General features: G+C 36.4%; 1 protein-coding gene across 1 annotated transcript; it reads right to left on the bottom strand.

Annotated features, from left to right (window-relative positions):
* Positions 1–1,722: 1,722 nt before the first annotated feature.
* On the bottom strand, positions 1,723–11,302 carry LOC124634903. Its single transcript, XM_047170577.1, has 5 exons — positions 11,278–11,302; positions 3,201–3,325; positions 2,904–2,999; positions 2,171–2,281; positions 1,723–1,831 (listed from the first exon to the last, which is right to left on the bottom strand). Exons 1-5 carry the CDS (start codon positions 11,300–11,302, stop codon positions 1,724–1,726), a joined length of 465 nt encoding a protein of 154 aa, XP_047026533.1. The 3' UTR covers position 1,723.
* Between the last annotated feature and the right edge of the window lie 4,099 nt (positions 11,303–15,401).

Here is a 15,401-nt window from a genome sequence, read left to right as displayed (position 1 = left end):
TAGTGACGACAGTCGTGTAAATTGGACTTCTATAAACGAAAATCTAAAATAAGCTTACACTTACGTAAGTAGAAAATTCAAACAAACATAAAATAGCAGCTACCCTCAAAACCCTCGTCAAACGTGACAGCTGGCTAAAGATCTTCAAACACAAAGTGTTTCTAAATATATTCACTTTATAATATAATATTTTTTGTTCAAGTAACCGAAGAATAAGTGCCCAAAGCTATCGCACAATTTTTGTTGAAAATTTTAAATATTTTTTTACAAAGCTTTTATCTAGGTAGTTCCAGTAAAAACTACGATACGCTTCTCTTCATTATGAAAAGTAACTTTTTCAGTTCAGCCTGGAAGTTAGTCTCTCCTTTTATGTAAGGTCTATTTGGTCATTAAAATATTATTATCAAAGGTATCGAGTTGCCCAGGTGAGGAAGTCAGATAGGTAGTCGCTCCATGTGGTACACTGGTACTCGGTTGTATCAAGCTCACTGGAAGCCGACCCTTGCTGTAGTTGGAAAAAGTCAAGGCAGATGCTGATATCCCTAACTTATGACAACCCTAATACAAATTCCTAGTTTACGATCTACAGTAGTCGCGATCATCTCTCGCGACACAGCTGAATAAACTTTTACAGACACTGTCAGTTTATTTTGAACAGATCACTGTTTAACTACAGGTCACTAAACTAAACTAAAGAAGTTGTTGAAGATACTGAAAACTAGAATAAAATAAATATTTTGGGGGTCTCCCATACAACGTGATTTTTTGCTCATTTTTGCTCTGGTACGGAACCCTTCGTGCGCGAGTCCTAATCGCGATTGGCCGGTTTTTTTTTAATTCGTTATAGAATACCTAAAAGTATGTATGATAGGATTTAATGTGATTAAGATTACGCACCTGAGAAAAAAAAAATGAACTTGACTTGAAATACTAAAACTAATCGTAAGAACCCACATAACTCACATCCCATTGGTTATACTACACAAACATAAAACCAAGTAAATGATTCTAAAATTGCAATAAAACCAACTTTAAGTCGTCTTATTTAAGTTTTATTTTCGCGAGGTGGCATTTTACAGCAAGCTGTGAAAAAATATAGCTCACTACGTTTTATTTCAGTGGTGCAATAAAGTTGTGGGATTTCCACATATTTTTAAGGTGTCGAATTTTCTCTAACTAATTGATGCATTAAGTAAATGGTATCTTTGGTAAAATAGTGATGACCAAATGGTCTAATCGTTAGTGTATCTGTCTATCACACTGAAGATTTCAGCTCTTTATTTGTGTGCCTGCATGTTGGTGTTTGTTTTTCTATGTAATTCGTCGTCGTCACAGCCGAAATACGTCCACGTGCTGGATAAAGGCAAGCAGGGGAGATTTGCCCATACTTACCACGCTGATTACTTGTACAGTACTCATACTACGAGCGCTGCTTAGTTAAGGACTTAAATGGCATGGAGTGAGGAAATGTAAGTATCCCAAGTCTGGCTGATAAAGAATAGATAATATCGTACTTACAATCAAACTGACTAACCATTTAAGATGAAGCTTGGTGACGAAGAAAAAAAAGATAAACTAAATTAATGTATTAATTGCAGATTTATATTGCCAAGACTATAATAGACCACAGGAAATGAAATCAAACTAAAAAAAACCGTTAATGAAAAAACAACGTGCTATAATTTTGACCTCAAACTTGTCACTTCGACATAATTCCCATAGTTCAGGTTTTTATGTTTTCTGCCATTTTCAAGAGAATGCTTCTTAGTAGATTTGCTAATAATGGATAGTTCTGACCTAAAAGTGGTGCTCGGAGCTGAGGCACGCAAACCTGTAGGAATAAAACACACCATTATTGCAAAGCTCGTATAATCAATCCATTTTCAATTCTATTACAATATACATTAAGTCTATCTTGACAAAACTGCGTTTTATAAAATTTAATAGCGATGTCGTCTTACATCAATATTGTGTCGCTTATTCATCTTTTAACAAATCACATAAAATATAACTTCAAATTATGCATTAAAAAAATAATAAATACGATAATTTTGGCACAAAACTAAAAAAAAAAACATCTTTACAAAAGCCCTCTGTATCACGAAACAGCAGCCAAGAATTCTCTAAACATTTGCAATTGGAAGCACAACTTAAACAAGAATGTACTGACCACCGCTAGTACGACGACCAACAAGGGACAGACCAGGTTGATCATCAACGTCAGAACAGCTCGGACCAGCCACCACAGACCTATCACCACCAGAATACTGGCTACCATTACCTGGAATAAAAAACACGTGTTTTACAAGAGGCGTCTATCTGACCTCCTCAACCCAGTTACGCGGGCAACCCAATACCTTCATACTAACCGTAATGGCTGCCAAGGATATTCAATGACATACAATATAAACATTCAAGTTCTGTTAATGGGCATATTTATTTTTGTATCTGATAACTTATTCATGATTTCCTGGAGTGTATCAGTGTCTACCGAATGAATGTTGTTGAAACTATTAGCAGCAATATAGCTTGCCTAGAGACCAGAATACAAATACAAATGCTACATTTATCCATAGATAGTAAGGAAATACTAGCTTTCCTTATTCTTCTTCATCTTCAATCTAAATGTGTCTCAATATTCACATGTCCTCATAGCTTTGGTTACGTGTAGCTTGAATATAATATACTAGCTGGTGCCCGCGACTTCATCTGCGCAGGTTTAGTATTTCGAACAATATGTTTACAAATTGTAGCCTATGTGTTATTCTGATGTATAAGCTATATTATTGTAAAGTTTCATTAAAATCCATTTAGTAGTTTTTGCGTGAAAGAGTAACAAACATCCATACATCCATACATACAAACTTTCGCGTTTATAATATTAGTAGGATTGAACTCATCACCTGCGCCTCTTCATGGGCCCTCAGCCAGTTTCTGACGAGAGCCACCATGGTGCCGCTTCCATTATCCGTAGAACACGGGACTCGAGATACACTAAACTGTAATATAAGAAAAAATATTAATTCCCTACCCTGTAAGTCAGTCTGCAAAGTTTTAGAAGCTACTTTGCAGAGTTTTGGAAGTGGCTCTGCAGAGTTGTGAAAGAGGGTGCTCATACTATGCAGAGCTGCAAACTTTAAGTGACATTGCAGAGTAATATTTATTAAACTAATCTTTATAAATTAAATAGTTTTACGTACACTATGGCCAAACATTTCTCTCTGCCACTGGTAGTGATCTGTGTACATATTTTCGGCAGCGTCGCCAATAACTTCAGTGGCGTTTAACAGCAACGCATACAAACTTCTGTCTAGAACGCGGGGTTCTGCAAACAAAATTATACTGTGGGTAAGTCAGTTTGCAGACTTTGGGCAAAAACTCTGCAATGTCACTAAAAGTTTGCATCATATTTTAAAAGTTTATTTTATGTAAAGAAATATTAATTCTAAAATTATACAGGAAAAATACCTGTGCATTTAGTTATACTACTGAGCCAACACACAATTGTGCATTGAACTGGCCAAAACTTAGGAGAATGTATTTTGTACTAGAGTTCATAACAGGCTAATAAAATCATAACAAAAGCAGGTAATTTAAAATTATACGTAATAATAGGAAACGGTGAGTTTTCCTCGTGCACATAAATTATATAAATAGCAAGTCATAAATTGAGTGAAAAAACACAATTAGTCGGGCTATAAATAATAACATAATTGTTCGGTCTTTCTCCAGGACCGAATTCCTCACAAAATCTCGTAAATACTAATATTTCTCAGTAATATTTTCTCAAAATAATATTTCCTATCGAGTTTTCGATCTGTTCCACTCGCAAAACTTCTTATACCTAAGAGTATTGTTGCTGCATTCGCCGGTGATCTCTTATAAGTAGTTCGTAGTGACAGTTGTGCTCGAAGGATTTCATTTTAACTATAAACCAATCAGTTAACTTTTTCTTTCTTCATTCAGTAGTCTCTGAGCAAGATGGAAGTAGAATTGAAATCTTTGATTAAAGAACGCGAGTATGCGTTCAAAAACATGCAAATTATTTACGACTTAGTTAAAAGTTGCCAAGAAAGTAAAGCAAAAATATCTACTTTCAAGGCCAGATATAAGTCAATAGAAAAAATTCGCGATACTTATGTTGAAGTCTGTAAAGAAATTGATAAAATACAATTAAAAATTAATCCGAAGTTCGTAATTGATAATCTCGTTTTGGTGTCGTTTGACGAGTTATATTACGCGGCCGTTGAGTTTGCCGATTCGCTAGACTCTAGTTCGTGTGCGCCACTGGCAGTAGTATCTGGTACACAATCATCGATTGCTGCTGTAAAGCTGCCTAAGTTGAAAATTCCAAAATTCGATGGCCAGATTGAAAACTGGCAGACGTTTAAAGATAGTTACGAGCCATTAGTGCATAATAACGCCTCGTTATCCGATATAGAAAAATTTCATTATCTAATTCCATGTTTGTCCGGCAGTGCGTTGTCGCTCACGAAAGGCGTTCCTATTACATCAGCGAATTACGCTGTAGTATATAACGCGCTCATCGATAGGTTCGACAGCAAGCGCATTCTCGCGACAACTTATTTAGAGAAATTATTTAAATTATCCCCAATTCAAAAACCATCGTTATCGAATCTATCCGAGTTAACCAATACACTGTATGAAAGTGTCAATGCTCTTCGTGCTCTAAATATTAACGATTTAAGTGAATTTATTTTATTTTACATTGCGTCTCGACCTCTTGACTTTGACACTAGGCGAAGGTTCGAGTTAGAGAATAAGGACGAACTTCCTACGTTCAATAACTTACTGGCTTATTTACAAAATTATATAAAAGTTCTGGAAGTAAGTCAGCCACCCGCGTTAGCTTGCTCTTCTAATTTTAATAAATCTAACGTTCGGATTAATAAGGTCGAAAATCATGATCGTCCGAATCGAACGTCATTAATTTCCTTAAATATTAAGCAACCTACCTCAAATAATACCAAGTCAGACCAGATAATATGCGTTTGTTGCAATGAAAGTCATTCTGTGTACCGTTGCGGAAAGATGCATTCAATGTCGGTTGATCAACGCAGAACATTAGTTAAAGATTTGCGTCTGTGTACTAACTGTTTGCGTCCTGGTCACGATAATGTTAACTGCAAATCAAAGTTGTCTTGCTACATTTGTAACGAGAGACATAATACACTGCTGCATATCGAACGTCAAAGTAAAGAAACACAGGCGGGTGATTCAAAGGTGACTGTGAGAGCGGGTTCAAGCACCACGCTTACCTGCTCATCTACGACAGCTGAACCGTTCAAGAGTACAAAGATCTTAGGTACTGCTGTAGTGCGCTTGCTTCACTCCGATGGTTCTATGCAGTATGCTCGTGCGCTCATCGACAGCGGGTCGATGGATTCGTTGATCACAAATGAGTGCGCACGCAGATTAGGCTTGCGGATTAGAAAATGCAACTTAACCGTGTCTGGGCTTGGTCAAAATTTTGTTAATATCAAGGGTCACACTGTTGGTTCGATAATACCTCGGTTGAGTGAGTCACCACAGTTTGACATCTCTTTGGTAGTTTTACCAAAGATTGCGGGAATGATGCCTTCGTCATCGCTGCCGATGTACGTCAAGGATCATTTCGCACACTTAGATCTCGCCGACTGCGATTTCTATAAATCGGGTCCGATCGATCTTTTATTAGGAGTTGAGTGTTTTGACCAGATATATACTGGCTCTCGTTACACTCCCGGTCCCGGGTTACCTTGCGCGTTATCGAGTGTATTCGGCTGGGTGATAACAGGTCAGTTTCTTCATAACACGTCAACTCTGACACCAGATCAATCCGTTACGTCACTCGTCGCGTTATCCAGTGCGCTCGACGATACCGTTCAACGGTTCTGGGAGTCTGAGGAGCCGTCGAAATGTAAAATTTCCGGCCCTAAAGACGAAGTTCACGAAGTTTGTGAACAGAAATCTGGTACCTATCGTACTCCGGAGGATAGGTATTTAGTTCCTTTGATGTTAAAGGATAATGCCCCTTCCCTTGGCGATTCTTCTCGCCACGCTTTAAAGCGATTTCTCAACCTAGAGAAACGTTTATGTACTCGACCTGAGTTTAAAACGGAATATCAGGATTCCATGGAGCAGTACAAAGACTTGGGACATATGCAGCCTATTGATTCTTTGTCTACTGCTCAGTATCTTATTCCGCATCACTGCGCCGTGCGTCCAGAAAGTACTACGACACGACTGCGTGTAGTCTTCGACGTCAGTAGTCGGACTACGAATAATTACACGTTGAACAATATTGTTCATAAAGGACCTAAACTTGAAATCGATATAGTCGATTTAGTTACAAAGTTAGGCTTTTATAAAATTGTTCTTCTTGCTGAAGTTTCTCCTGTTTGTAACATTTACAGGCAGATTCAGTTCAGGCCTGCACAAAAGTGCTATCAGTATACTTTATGGCGAGACAGTCCTACCGAAGCTCTCGTAGAATATGAGCTCAACATAGTTGCTTATGAAGTAACGAGTTTGCCTTATTTATCTTGGGATGATGCTATTTCTCAATATTTAGCCAAACAATGGCATTCGACTGCCGCGAATTTATTAAGTTTGAAAAGTATAATCTTACCGCGGCTAGTCATACCTCCGGATCTTATTGATATCTACTTAGTAGGATTTTGCGACGGTTCGTTAAAAGAATATGAATGCTACGTGTATTTATGCGCTGTTACATGTACGAATTCTACTGTAACGCATCTATTTATAGGAAAGTCTAGAGTGGCTCCTACAGTGAATAGGCTCGAGCTAAGCAATGCTTTGCTTCTAGCGCGTGTGCTATCTCACATGTATAATCTGTTAAAGGATAAAACTCCTATTCAAAGTAATCGTGCTCATTCTTATAGCAGTAGTACGCTCTCTTGGATTAATACTAATCCTCATTTACTAAAAATGCATGTAGCTAATCGTGAAATCGTTATCACAGAACATTTACATTCTCGTCAAGTTCAAGATGTAAATACAACTTTAATTTCTAGACATTCCAATTTTATGAAACATCAAGGAACTTTAGCCTGGTGTTTTCGCATTATTTCTAATTTTAAACGTCCCAAACAAAATTGGGACACTTCTCCTCGTTCTAGCGCTGAACTTAATAAGTTATTGAGAACTCTGGTTCAGTATACTCAAAGTCAATATATGACAACGGAATTTAATCCAGTGCTTGATAAGCAACAAGGTTACAAATCTATTCAAAACCTTTCACCGTTTATAAATGAGGACGGTTTGTTGCGAGTGGGGGGACGCATTGGTGAGGTTTACTTACTCACATCTACGTTACACCCTCTGCTTTTACCTAAACTAAGTCCACTGTCTCCAATGATAGTTAAACATTTTCATTTAAAGTATCTTCACTGCGGTCCTAGAACATCGCGATCGTTGAGTCAACATAACTTCTGGATAATCGGATTTGCTTCTCGTCGCGATATGTGTTAAGTATTATGTTCTAACCGCTTGTCGTAAAAATTTCTTAGGCGCGAATAAATGTCTCAAAGAGTTCGTTAATGAACTTTATAAAAATAAATCTGCTATAGTATACAATGGCTTAGCTTGTCTTCAAATCGTCTTTTGGCGAGCTTGGCAACGTGATTATCTTCACACACTTCAACAAAAGAACAAATGGTTTCAAATCGCGCCTAATTTAAAAGATAACGATTTAGTCATCGTCAACGAACCAAATCTTCCACCTTTGCTCTGGAGATCGGCTCATATAGAACAAGTGCACCCAGGTGCCGATAATATTGTTAGAGTTGTTACTCTCCGAGCTGCTAATGGCAAGACGCTTCGACGACCTATCGTCAGGGTCTGCCTTTTACCAATTCATTAATTTATGTTAGATATAATTCGAGCAATATCGATCTCAGTAATTTATATCGTATTGCTCATTCTTAGAAGTTAAGTTTTAGTTTAACATACATATATCTTTCGAGCATAGCTTCCGTTACGTTCGGCTTATCCGTGAAACCCATGTGGCTTTCAAGTGGGGGGAAATGTTCAGACTTCTTGGTCGTTTCCTCATTTCTTTATCTTTATTTTTCTTCCTGCCATGACGGGTTTCGTTTTTGTTTTCACTTCTCTTTGGGAAAGTCAAAAAATTGGTATCGCCCGCGGCTCGTCGCGCGATAAAAATAAGAAAAACCCATAAAAGCCTCGCTAGAAGTGCTGTCTGTTAGTGCCTCGATCACCCGGACTCGTGAAAAGACAATACGAAGCAAGTGCAGAGAAAGTGTCCCGCTGGCCGGCCGGCATCTCGAGTGTCCCGTCGTCGGCAGACTGCCTTCCTGTCCACTTCCCTGTTTCCCAGGTAAGTTTGCCTTTTTCACCTACATTGAGGGTCACGGGGTTTCAACGGGGACTTCAACGGAGTTTGCAGTAACGCCAGCAATTTCTCCAGCGAGGCCCATCGATTCTTCATTCATTGATTATTGATATAATAATGTTGTTTTAATGCTCCTCAATTGTTAAAACGGTAAACAACCAGCAAAAATATTTTTATCGTAACTGCAACGCCATTGCAAAGTTACGTCGTCAGTTCAATCGCGACGTGTCAGGAACGCATTCTCTGAACGGCCGAAGTATAGTCCGTATTTTTCGAAACATTTTTATTACATTGTAGCTGATTTACATAAAACTTTTGGTCACGTGAAAACGAATCGTAAACTCCGGTAATTAAACTGTTAATTTCGTACTTGTGTTACAAAACCTACCTAATTATCATATTTATTTACACTTGTAGACACAAAAGAAAGTTTTTTACAGCTTTGGTAAAAAACTGTTTATTTTGTAAAGCACTGGTACTCGGCTGTATCCGGTTAGACTGGAAGCCGAGCCCAACATAGTTGAAAAAAGGCTCGGAGGATGATGATGATGGTAAAAAACTGTTTATGTAAGTTGTACAGTTACAGGTGTATAATAAAGTGGCTTAAAAACATCAATTTGTAATTACGATTTTTTGAGTGTTTAGAAAAATGCACAAGACTATCTTTTAAAATAAATAACGTACGTATTTCACGGCAGTAAATAGTACAAACGTATATATTATACTTAAAACATATATTATTTCTACAAGACTCCTTTCATAAATCTGTGTCACAGACACATAATCAAGTACAAACGTTTAAAGTAAGAATTTACGCTCATTCCTCATAAAGATAATATAACATAAGAAACGGCTGCTAAAACAGCCATCAACCACAGCCGACGTGTATTTATTTACTTTCATGTCGTTTATCTGGGTAAAAAATACGCTCTCTACATGATATTATTTATTAATGTTACTTAGTTGAACAATTTTTTGTTGGGACTCTTTGTTTAGTAAATAAATTTTGCGATTGTTTGAAATAAGTAAAAGACCACATTGTCATGATTTTGGCTATCAATCTGCATCCAAAATGCAGTAAAATTTCAAACCTATTCAGGACTTCTTTATGATTGAATTTCGGTACCAAATTGATGATAGTAGATATGAAATTACTTAGATGCTAAAAACTCTCAATCAATCAAACTCTCCCCAAAACATTATGTAAAACTTCTAGCAGCTATTAAAAAAACATGCTAATGTTACCTCATATAACATTTTTCTTTTTAAACCCTAACCAACCCCTTCAAGCAATTAACGGCTTAAACTTAACAAAGCATTACCGTCGCATGAAAACGTATTTAAGAAAGTATAACCTACCTTCTTCTTACTGAAGAAAAAACGTTTCATCACCGATATTCGGCACATAGCACATAATAGCTCCAAACAAACAATTTATGTCAGAAGGCCTACTTTTTATAGAACCGGAATGGACTGTGATGGAAAGAATTTTTACACAATATCTTTCGATGTGCATTGCTGTGTACTATTTTTAACCCCCGACGCAAAAACGACGGGGTGTTATAAGTTTGACGTGTCTGTGTGTGTATGTGTGTGTGTATGTGGCATCGTAGCTCCCAAACGGATGATCCGATTGTAATGCGGTTTTTTTGGTTTGAAAGGAATGTCATTCGGGAGTGTTCTTAGCTATGTTTGGTGGAAATCGGTTCAGGTCTTCAAGGTCATCAGCTCGTTTGTTAGGTGTGATAGGAATGTTACACGCTCAGTTTACTTGCAAGCATATGTGGGATCTGAAATTTGAAATACTAATGTCTTCTGGAACCACTGAGCTGGTCTGCTGTTAGGACACGAAGATAGGAGACGTAACCCTGAACTGCCTTTTAGTAAACCCATCGAGTTTGGGCTCATTGAATTTGTCTTGACTGGTTCTCTTCATGTTTCTAATTGACGAGAACCTGATGCTGGAAATGGGATGTGGCGGATGAAACCCCAGAATGGTATATAACCCTGGATCACCAAAGGTTAATCTTTATTGTTTCTCAATCTGTGCAATTCTCCCAGAGCCAGTTTGCCATGAGGATTGTTAAACAGCTTCCTTTGGCCGAGATCGCATATAGCTACCCCATCTTAAAATAAAATAAATTAAATGAAGGAAAAATTAAGTATAGCTCCTTCAAAAAGCATGAAATAAAATTAAATTATAAATTTAAAAAAACCCCCGACCCAAAAAAAGTACACAATTATTATGACAAAAGGTTAAAAACGCTAAATCCTATAAAAAGCAAAAAATAACTTTTAACACTACGTAAGTACCACCTAAAGCATGTCAGACTAAACTAAATTTTGACGTGTCGGGGGACCGCTTTTTACCTTCAAAAATACTTACATAAATCAAATGATAGGTACCTACCTAATTACAACATCTTAATTAGATAATTAGAGCGGTCCCCCGACACGACAAAATTTAGTTTAGTCTGACATGCTTTAGGTGGTACTTACGTAGTGTTAAAAGTTATTTTTTGCTTTTTATAGGATTTAGCGTTTTTAACCTTTTGTCATAATAATTGTGTACTTTTTTTGGGTCGGGGGTTTTTTTAAATTTATAATTTTGAATACACATTTTTTAAAGAAATATGTTTTCAGTAGTCAAAATGCATTTTTTACTTGTCAAAGCTGCAGTGCTTACCGAAAGATATTTCAGCTTTATTCCTTCTTAAACTATTGGTCAAAGTGAGCCTTCTGTGCCTATTTATTACGTTCCCTAACAAAGTTTATACTTTTGCCGTAATTTCCATGGACATTTTGTCACTGTTGTTTATTTGTGAAAAGGTTTTGCGGTTATAAAAATCGCATAGGCATCGATGTCAAATAGAAAAGAAAAAACGAAAAGTCCAACTCACCAGCCCTTGGAACACTTGGTACCATTTTTGACAATCTTTCTCACCCATTTTCATTAAAATTAACTGTTTTAAAAAAATACAAAATCTCGTGAATAGTTATACAGACATGATTGCTAAAAGATAAATTGTTTTTGTAGCGACTTTAATTTTTATAATACTGGTCCACCATGACGCTTTGGCTGTCAAATTTTGACAATCATTTCGTTTTCTATTTTTAAATAAAAATAAGCAAGCAGAAAGGATTTTAGCAAAGAGTTTTATGTTTCTAATTATATATTTTAATTTTATCGATCTGTTCATTACATGCAGTCCATAATACCCAGCCGTAATGTTTTGTACTAAAAATGTTGGAGTGGTGATGGTCCATTATACCTATTTACTACTTATACCTATACTTTTAATTTGGATGTGGACATATTCCGCTACTTCTTCTAATGCCATAGAATAATTGAACAAAACCTACAGTAGAATGATAAACAAATTTTACTTCTCTCGAAAGTCAGTGTGGTGAAACGAGTAGGTATTTTTTGTAGATTTGTATCAACGGGCGACACAATTTTTTTCATGATTGACCGTCTCACCACAAAAACTTTTTAACGTCAGTTTAAGACTTGTCTAAAAAAATGTCAAATTATGACGTTGACATATGGTTCATTTTGGAGCCACATTTTTTTTAGACAAGTGTAAAACAGTTGTTAAAGTTTTTGTAGTAAGGCCAATAATGTTTAGACACACGATATGGTAAAAAGTACCAATGCTTTGTGTTTTTATGGTAATCATTTGAGGCGGTTTTTTCATTGTTTTTCTTTATGCGTGTTTTTATATGTTCATTTCATTAAAGTTTATTTGATAATTTGTAGTATTCAGTAATTTGTTTGTAAAAGAAAGTCGTGTGAGTTAGGTCACTATTTGCCTATACATTAAGAACGGCTGATCCGATATAGTTGAAAAAAGTAGGGAGATTGGACCAGGAGACAAACATAGTATACTTTTTATCCTCACCCGGATTTGAGAGGTAGTTTCTTCGGGATCCAAGTGAAACCAAAAGCAGAAGCTAGTTTTTCACAAGATATTCTATTATCTATTTTTACCCGTAAACAAAGACAAAATTCACAAAACAATCTCCGTGAAATCCTTTTCCATAACTGAATTGAAAAAGCCACAAATTCCTGAAGCCGTGTCTCCCTACTATGCGAAGTGATAAATTAAAGCTTAGCTTGTTCGTGACATCTGCCGCCGCTATATTTTTATTTAGACTAGTACCACAGAATAAAGATGTACAGTTATGAAGCTGCGTACTAACGTTCGTAAAAATGACACTCACACACGCATGTGCTTCGACGAGCTTTTATCGGCGCTATCGGTGCTGTCAGTACTGAGTGTCGTGCAACGAGCACGTGCGTGTGTGAGTGACATTGTTACAAATTCTAGTACGTAGCTTTACAACTGTTTCATCCTCCGAGCCTTTTTCCCAACTATGTTGGGGTCGGCTTCCAGTCTAACCGGATTCAGCTGAGTACCAGTGCTTTACAAGAAGCGACTACCTGTCTGACCTCCTCAACCCAGTTACCCGGGCAACCCGATACCCCTTGGTTAGACTGGTGTCAGACTTACTGGCTTCTGACTACCCGTAACGACTGCCAAGGATGTTCACAACTGTTTACAAGAGAATATTTTATACTGTGCTAGTACACTCCTGTCACGTTGTCTGCCAGACATTAAGACTTGGATTATGTTCGGTCTTACTGACCAGACAGTATTTCATTAAGATTAAATGGTCTGTTATCTTTTTCATTTAGTTCTTCTTGACATATTGCCAGGCGGAAAGAAGGAACTAGGAAGCTGTTTGTACCGTTTACTAAAACTATACTACAACTTTATACACTTACAGAATAAACCTATCTTTCTTTCAAACACTCATCATAACTCCACTCAGTTATACTTCAAATAATGTAGGCACCTAAACTAACGTTGTCTGTTCAGCAGCAATTGAGTTTATTGAAAATATATAGACAGACGCGTGAAGTTACAGCACTACTACCATTCAAATGACTGCTTTGCTGAAAATTACGACAAGAAAACATTTAGAGATTCACACCCCTGCTAATTTACACTTACATCCTCAAAAAACAACACCACTCAAGTCTCAGCATTTACAGTTGTAAGTGAAAAATAAGGAATTTACGCAAACAGTTAGTAATTAGCAGAGTACACAGGCTGTTCACACGTCTGAGAGCACTCTCGGCGAAGATACGAGTAAACAATGATACGCTTGTTACTCGCTCAGAATGAAGTGTCGAGTAATTTCAACACCATGTATAATGTGTACTGGAGTTGGCAAAAATTTATGCGGGGATGTGTGGAAGGCTAGTATTCAATTTGGTGTGTAAATTATGGGTTCATTGGTGAAAGAAATTAAACGAATATTTTTTTTCACGTTTGTACATTTAAATACCTGAATGAATGAATGTTTATACAGCCATTTTTGGGCTCACGATCATGTCTTTCATTTTGAATGTAATAAAGAATGTTCTCGTTACTCTTTCTTAGATAACTGAAAATTATCTTACATTCAATCTCAAAATAAACATCTATTTATACTCAAAGAACATGCTTATTTTCAAAACCATATTTACGATAATTCAAAAATCAATTTCTTTGCACACTGCACCAACCACACCCGTCTCCCAGACAAAAAAAAACACTAAAGAAAAATATAATAATCACACAGAGAAATGTTCAGAAAAAAAAAGCGACGACATACAAGAACGATTCAGAGCCATGTCATCCGCGTTCTGCTGTAGACGTCTGTAAATTCGTTTCAAGTGAGCTTTTTTCTCTCGGTTTAATATTTCTTTAAAGCGACGTCGCTCTGACTTGCTTTGTCGAAAGGAAAAGAGGTGTCACACTCACAAGTAGTTTGAAACGAGCGTTTCGAAATGTGCTGCGTTGAGTTTCTTTTTCTTTAATAAAAATAATGTTCCAGTTTTGATACTAAATAAAACTATTTTATTGGATGGCTGTTTTTGTTGATTAATAAATAAAATGAAAGTATCTGTGATTGGTATTTATTTCGCTCTTAAAAGTAAATTACTCTAACAGAATTCCTGAAAAACTGGAAATCTCTCGTGATTGGTCAAAATCAGACCAAGATAATTACGAATATATGGTATAGAATGCGTAGTACTTCTGACCTATCTACAAAGAAGTAATTCAAAAGTAACCAAAATCCTTGAAGAAGCAAAAATATTTTCTCTAACTTGTCGAGACTTTAAAAAATTGTTGCGATTACGAAACTTTTTAATGCCTTGACTTTTTCGCTGGCAAATGAGAGTAAAATTAACTTTTGTTGAGTTTTTGTCTGAGTGATTTATGATTTGGCCCACTGGGGTGCGGGTGAAGGACCACTGTGCGATGATATGATGATATCATTAAATCAAAGGCTCTTTGACGAATAGGGGGTGAAAGGAAACGTTATTTTTAAACTGGCTTATCTCGTGTTTGTAAAAGGCTGAGGGCCTTTGAAATGTTTAACTTTTGACTTTATTCAATAGGCGGAGATAAGTAAGCGTTTTTTGTAAATTTTAAATGGAGCTGGGTTCTGTTTATTTTGAGGGAATAGCCAGGAATTAGCTAACTTTTCTAACTCTGAGGAATCCTGTCATTAGAGCTTAACTACTATTATATTAATTATGTCAATAATGTGAACAAAAATAAAATATTGACGTAAGTAACAAATAGCACAAACTTTTTGCCATTCTAAAACTTTTCTATATTTATCCCTTGCTTATTTATTCACAAGTTATTAAAAGTTCTGAAATACGTGACTGACAAAGTACCTATAAGCCTAATGTGTTTTATTACTACTTTTAATATAAGTAAAAATTTAAGTACCACCTACAGATTTGTTTGAAACTTCGGCAAAAACATTCATAAAATAAGGGCCGTTCAGACAACGAGTACGTGAACCGAGCGTTTATTTTATTCTCTAAAACGCTTTACTTAATGTAGTAGTACTAATAAAAAAATAAGTGTCTATTACTTAGTGTTGTTATGAATTGCTAAGTCGTTTAATTTTTCTTAGCGATTATTTACTACCGCGTAGAGATTCTTTATAGTCAGTG

This window comes from Helicoverpa zea, chromosome 1, assembly GCF_022581195.2.
Source record: "Helicoverpa zea isolate HzStark_Cry1AcR chromosome 1, ilHelZeax1.1, whole genome shotgun sequence".
Lineage (NCBI taxonomy): Eukaryota > Metazoa > Arthropoda > Insecta > Lepidoptera > Noctuidae > Helicoverpa > Helicoverpa zea.
Note: the sequence above shows the minus strand (reverse complement) of the source record. Positions and strands in the feature narration are given on the sequence as shown.

Excerpts from the sequence above, each read along its gene's own strand:
- LOC124634903 (XM_047170577.1), bottom strand. The coding sequence starts at position 11,302 with ATGGTACCAAGTGTTCCAAGGGCTG. Across the intron at positions 3,000-3,200 it reads GAGAAATGTTTGGCCATAGT|TTTAGTGTATCTCGAGTCCC; the intron begins GTACGTAAAACT and ends CTTATATTACAG. Across the intron at positions 1,832-2,170 it reads TGGTCGTCGTACTAGCGGTG|GTTTGCGTGCCTCAGCTCCG; the intron begins GTCAGTACATTC and ends TTATTCCTACAG.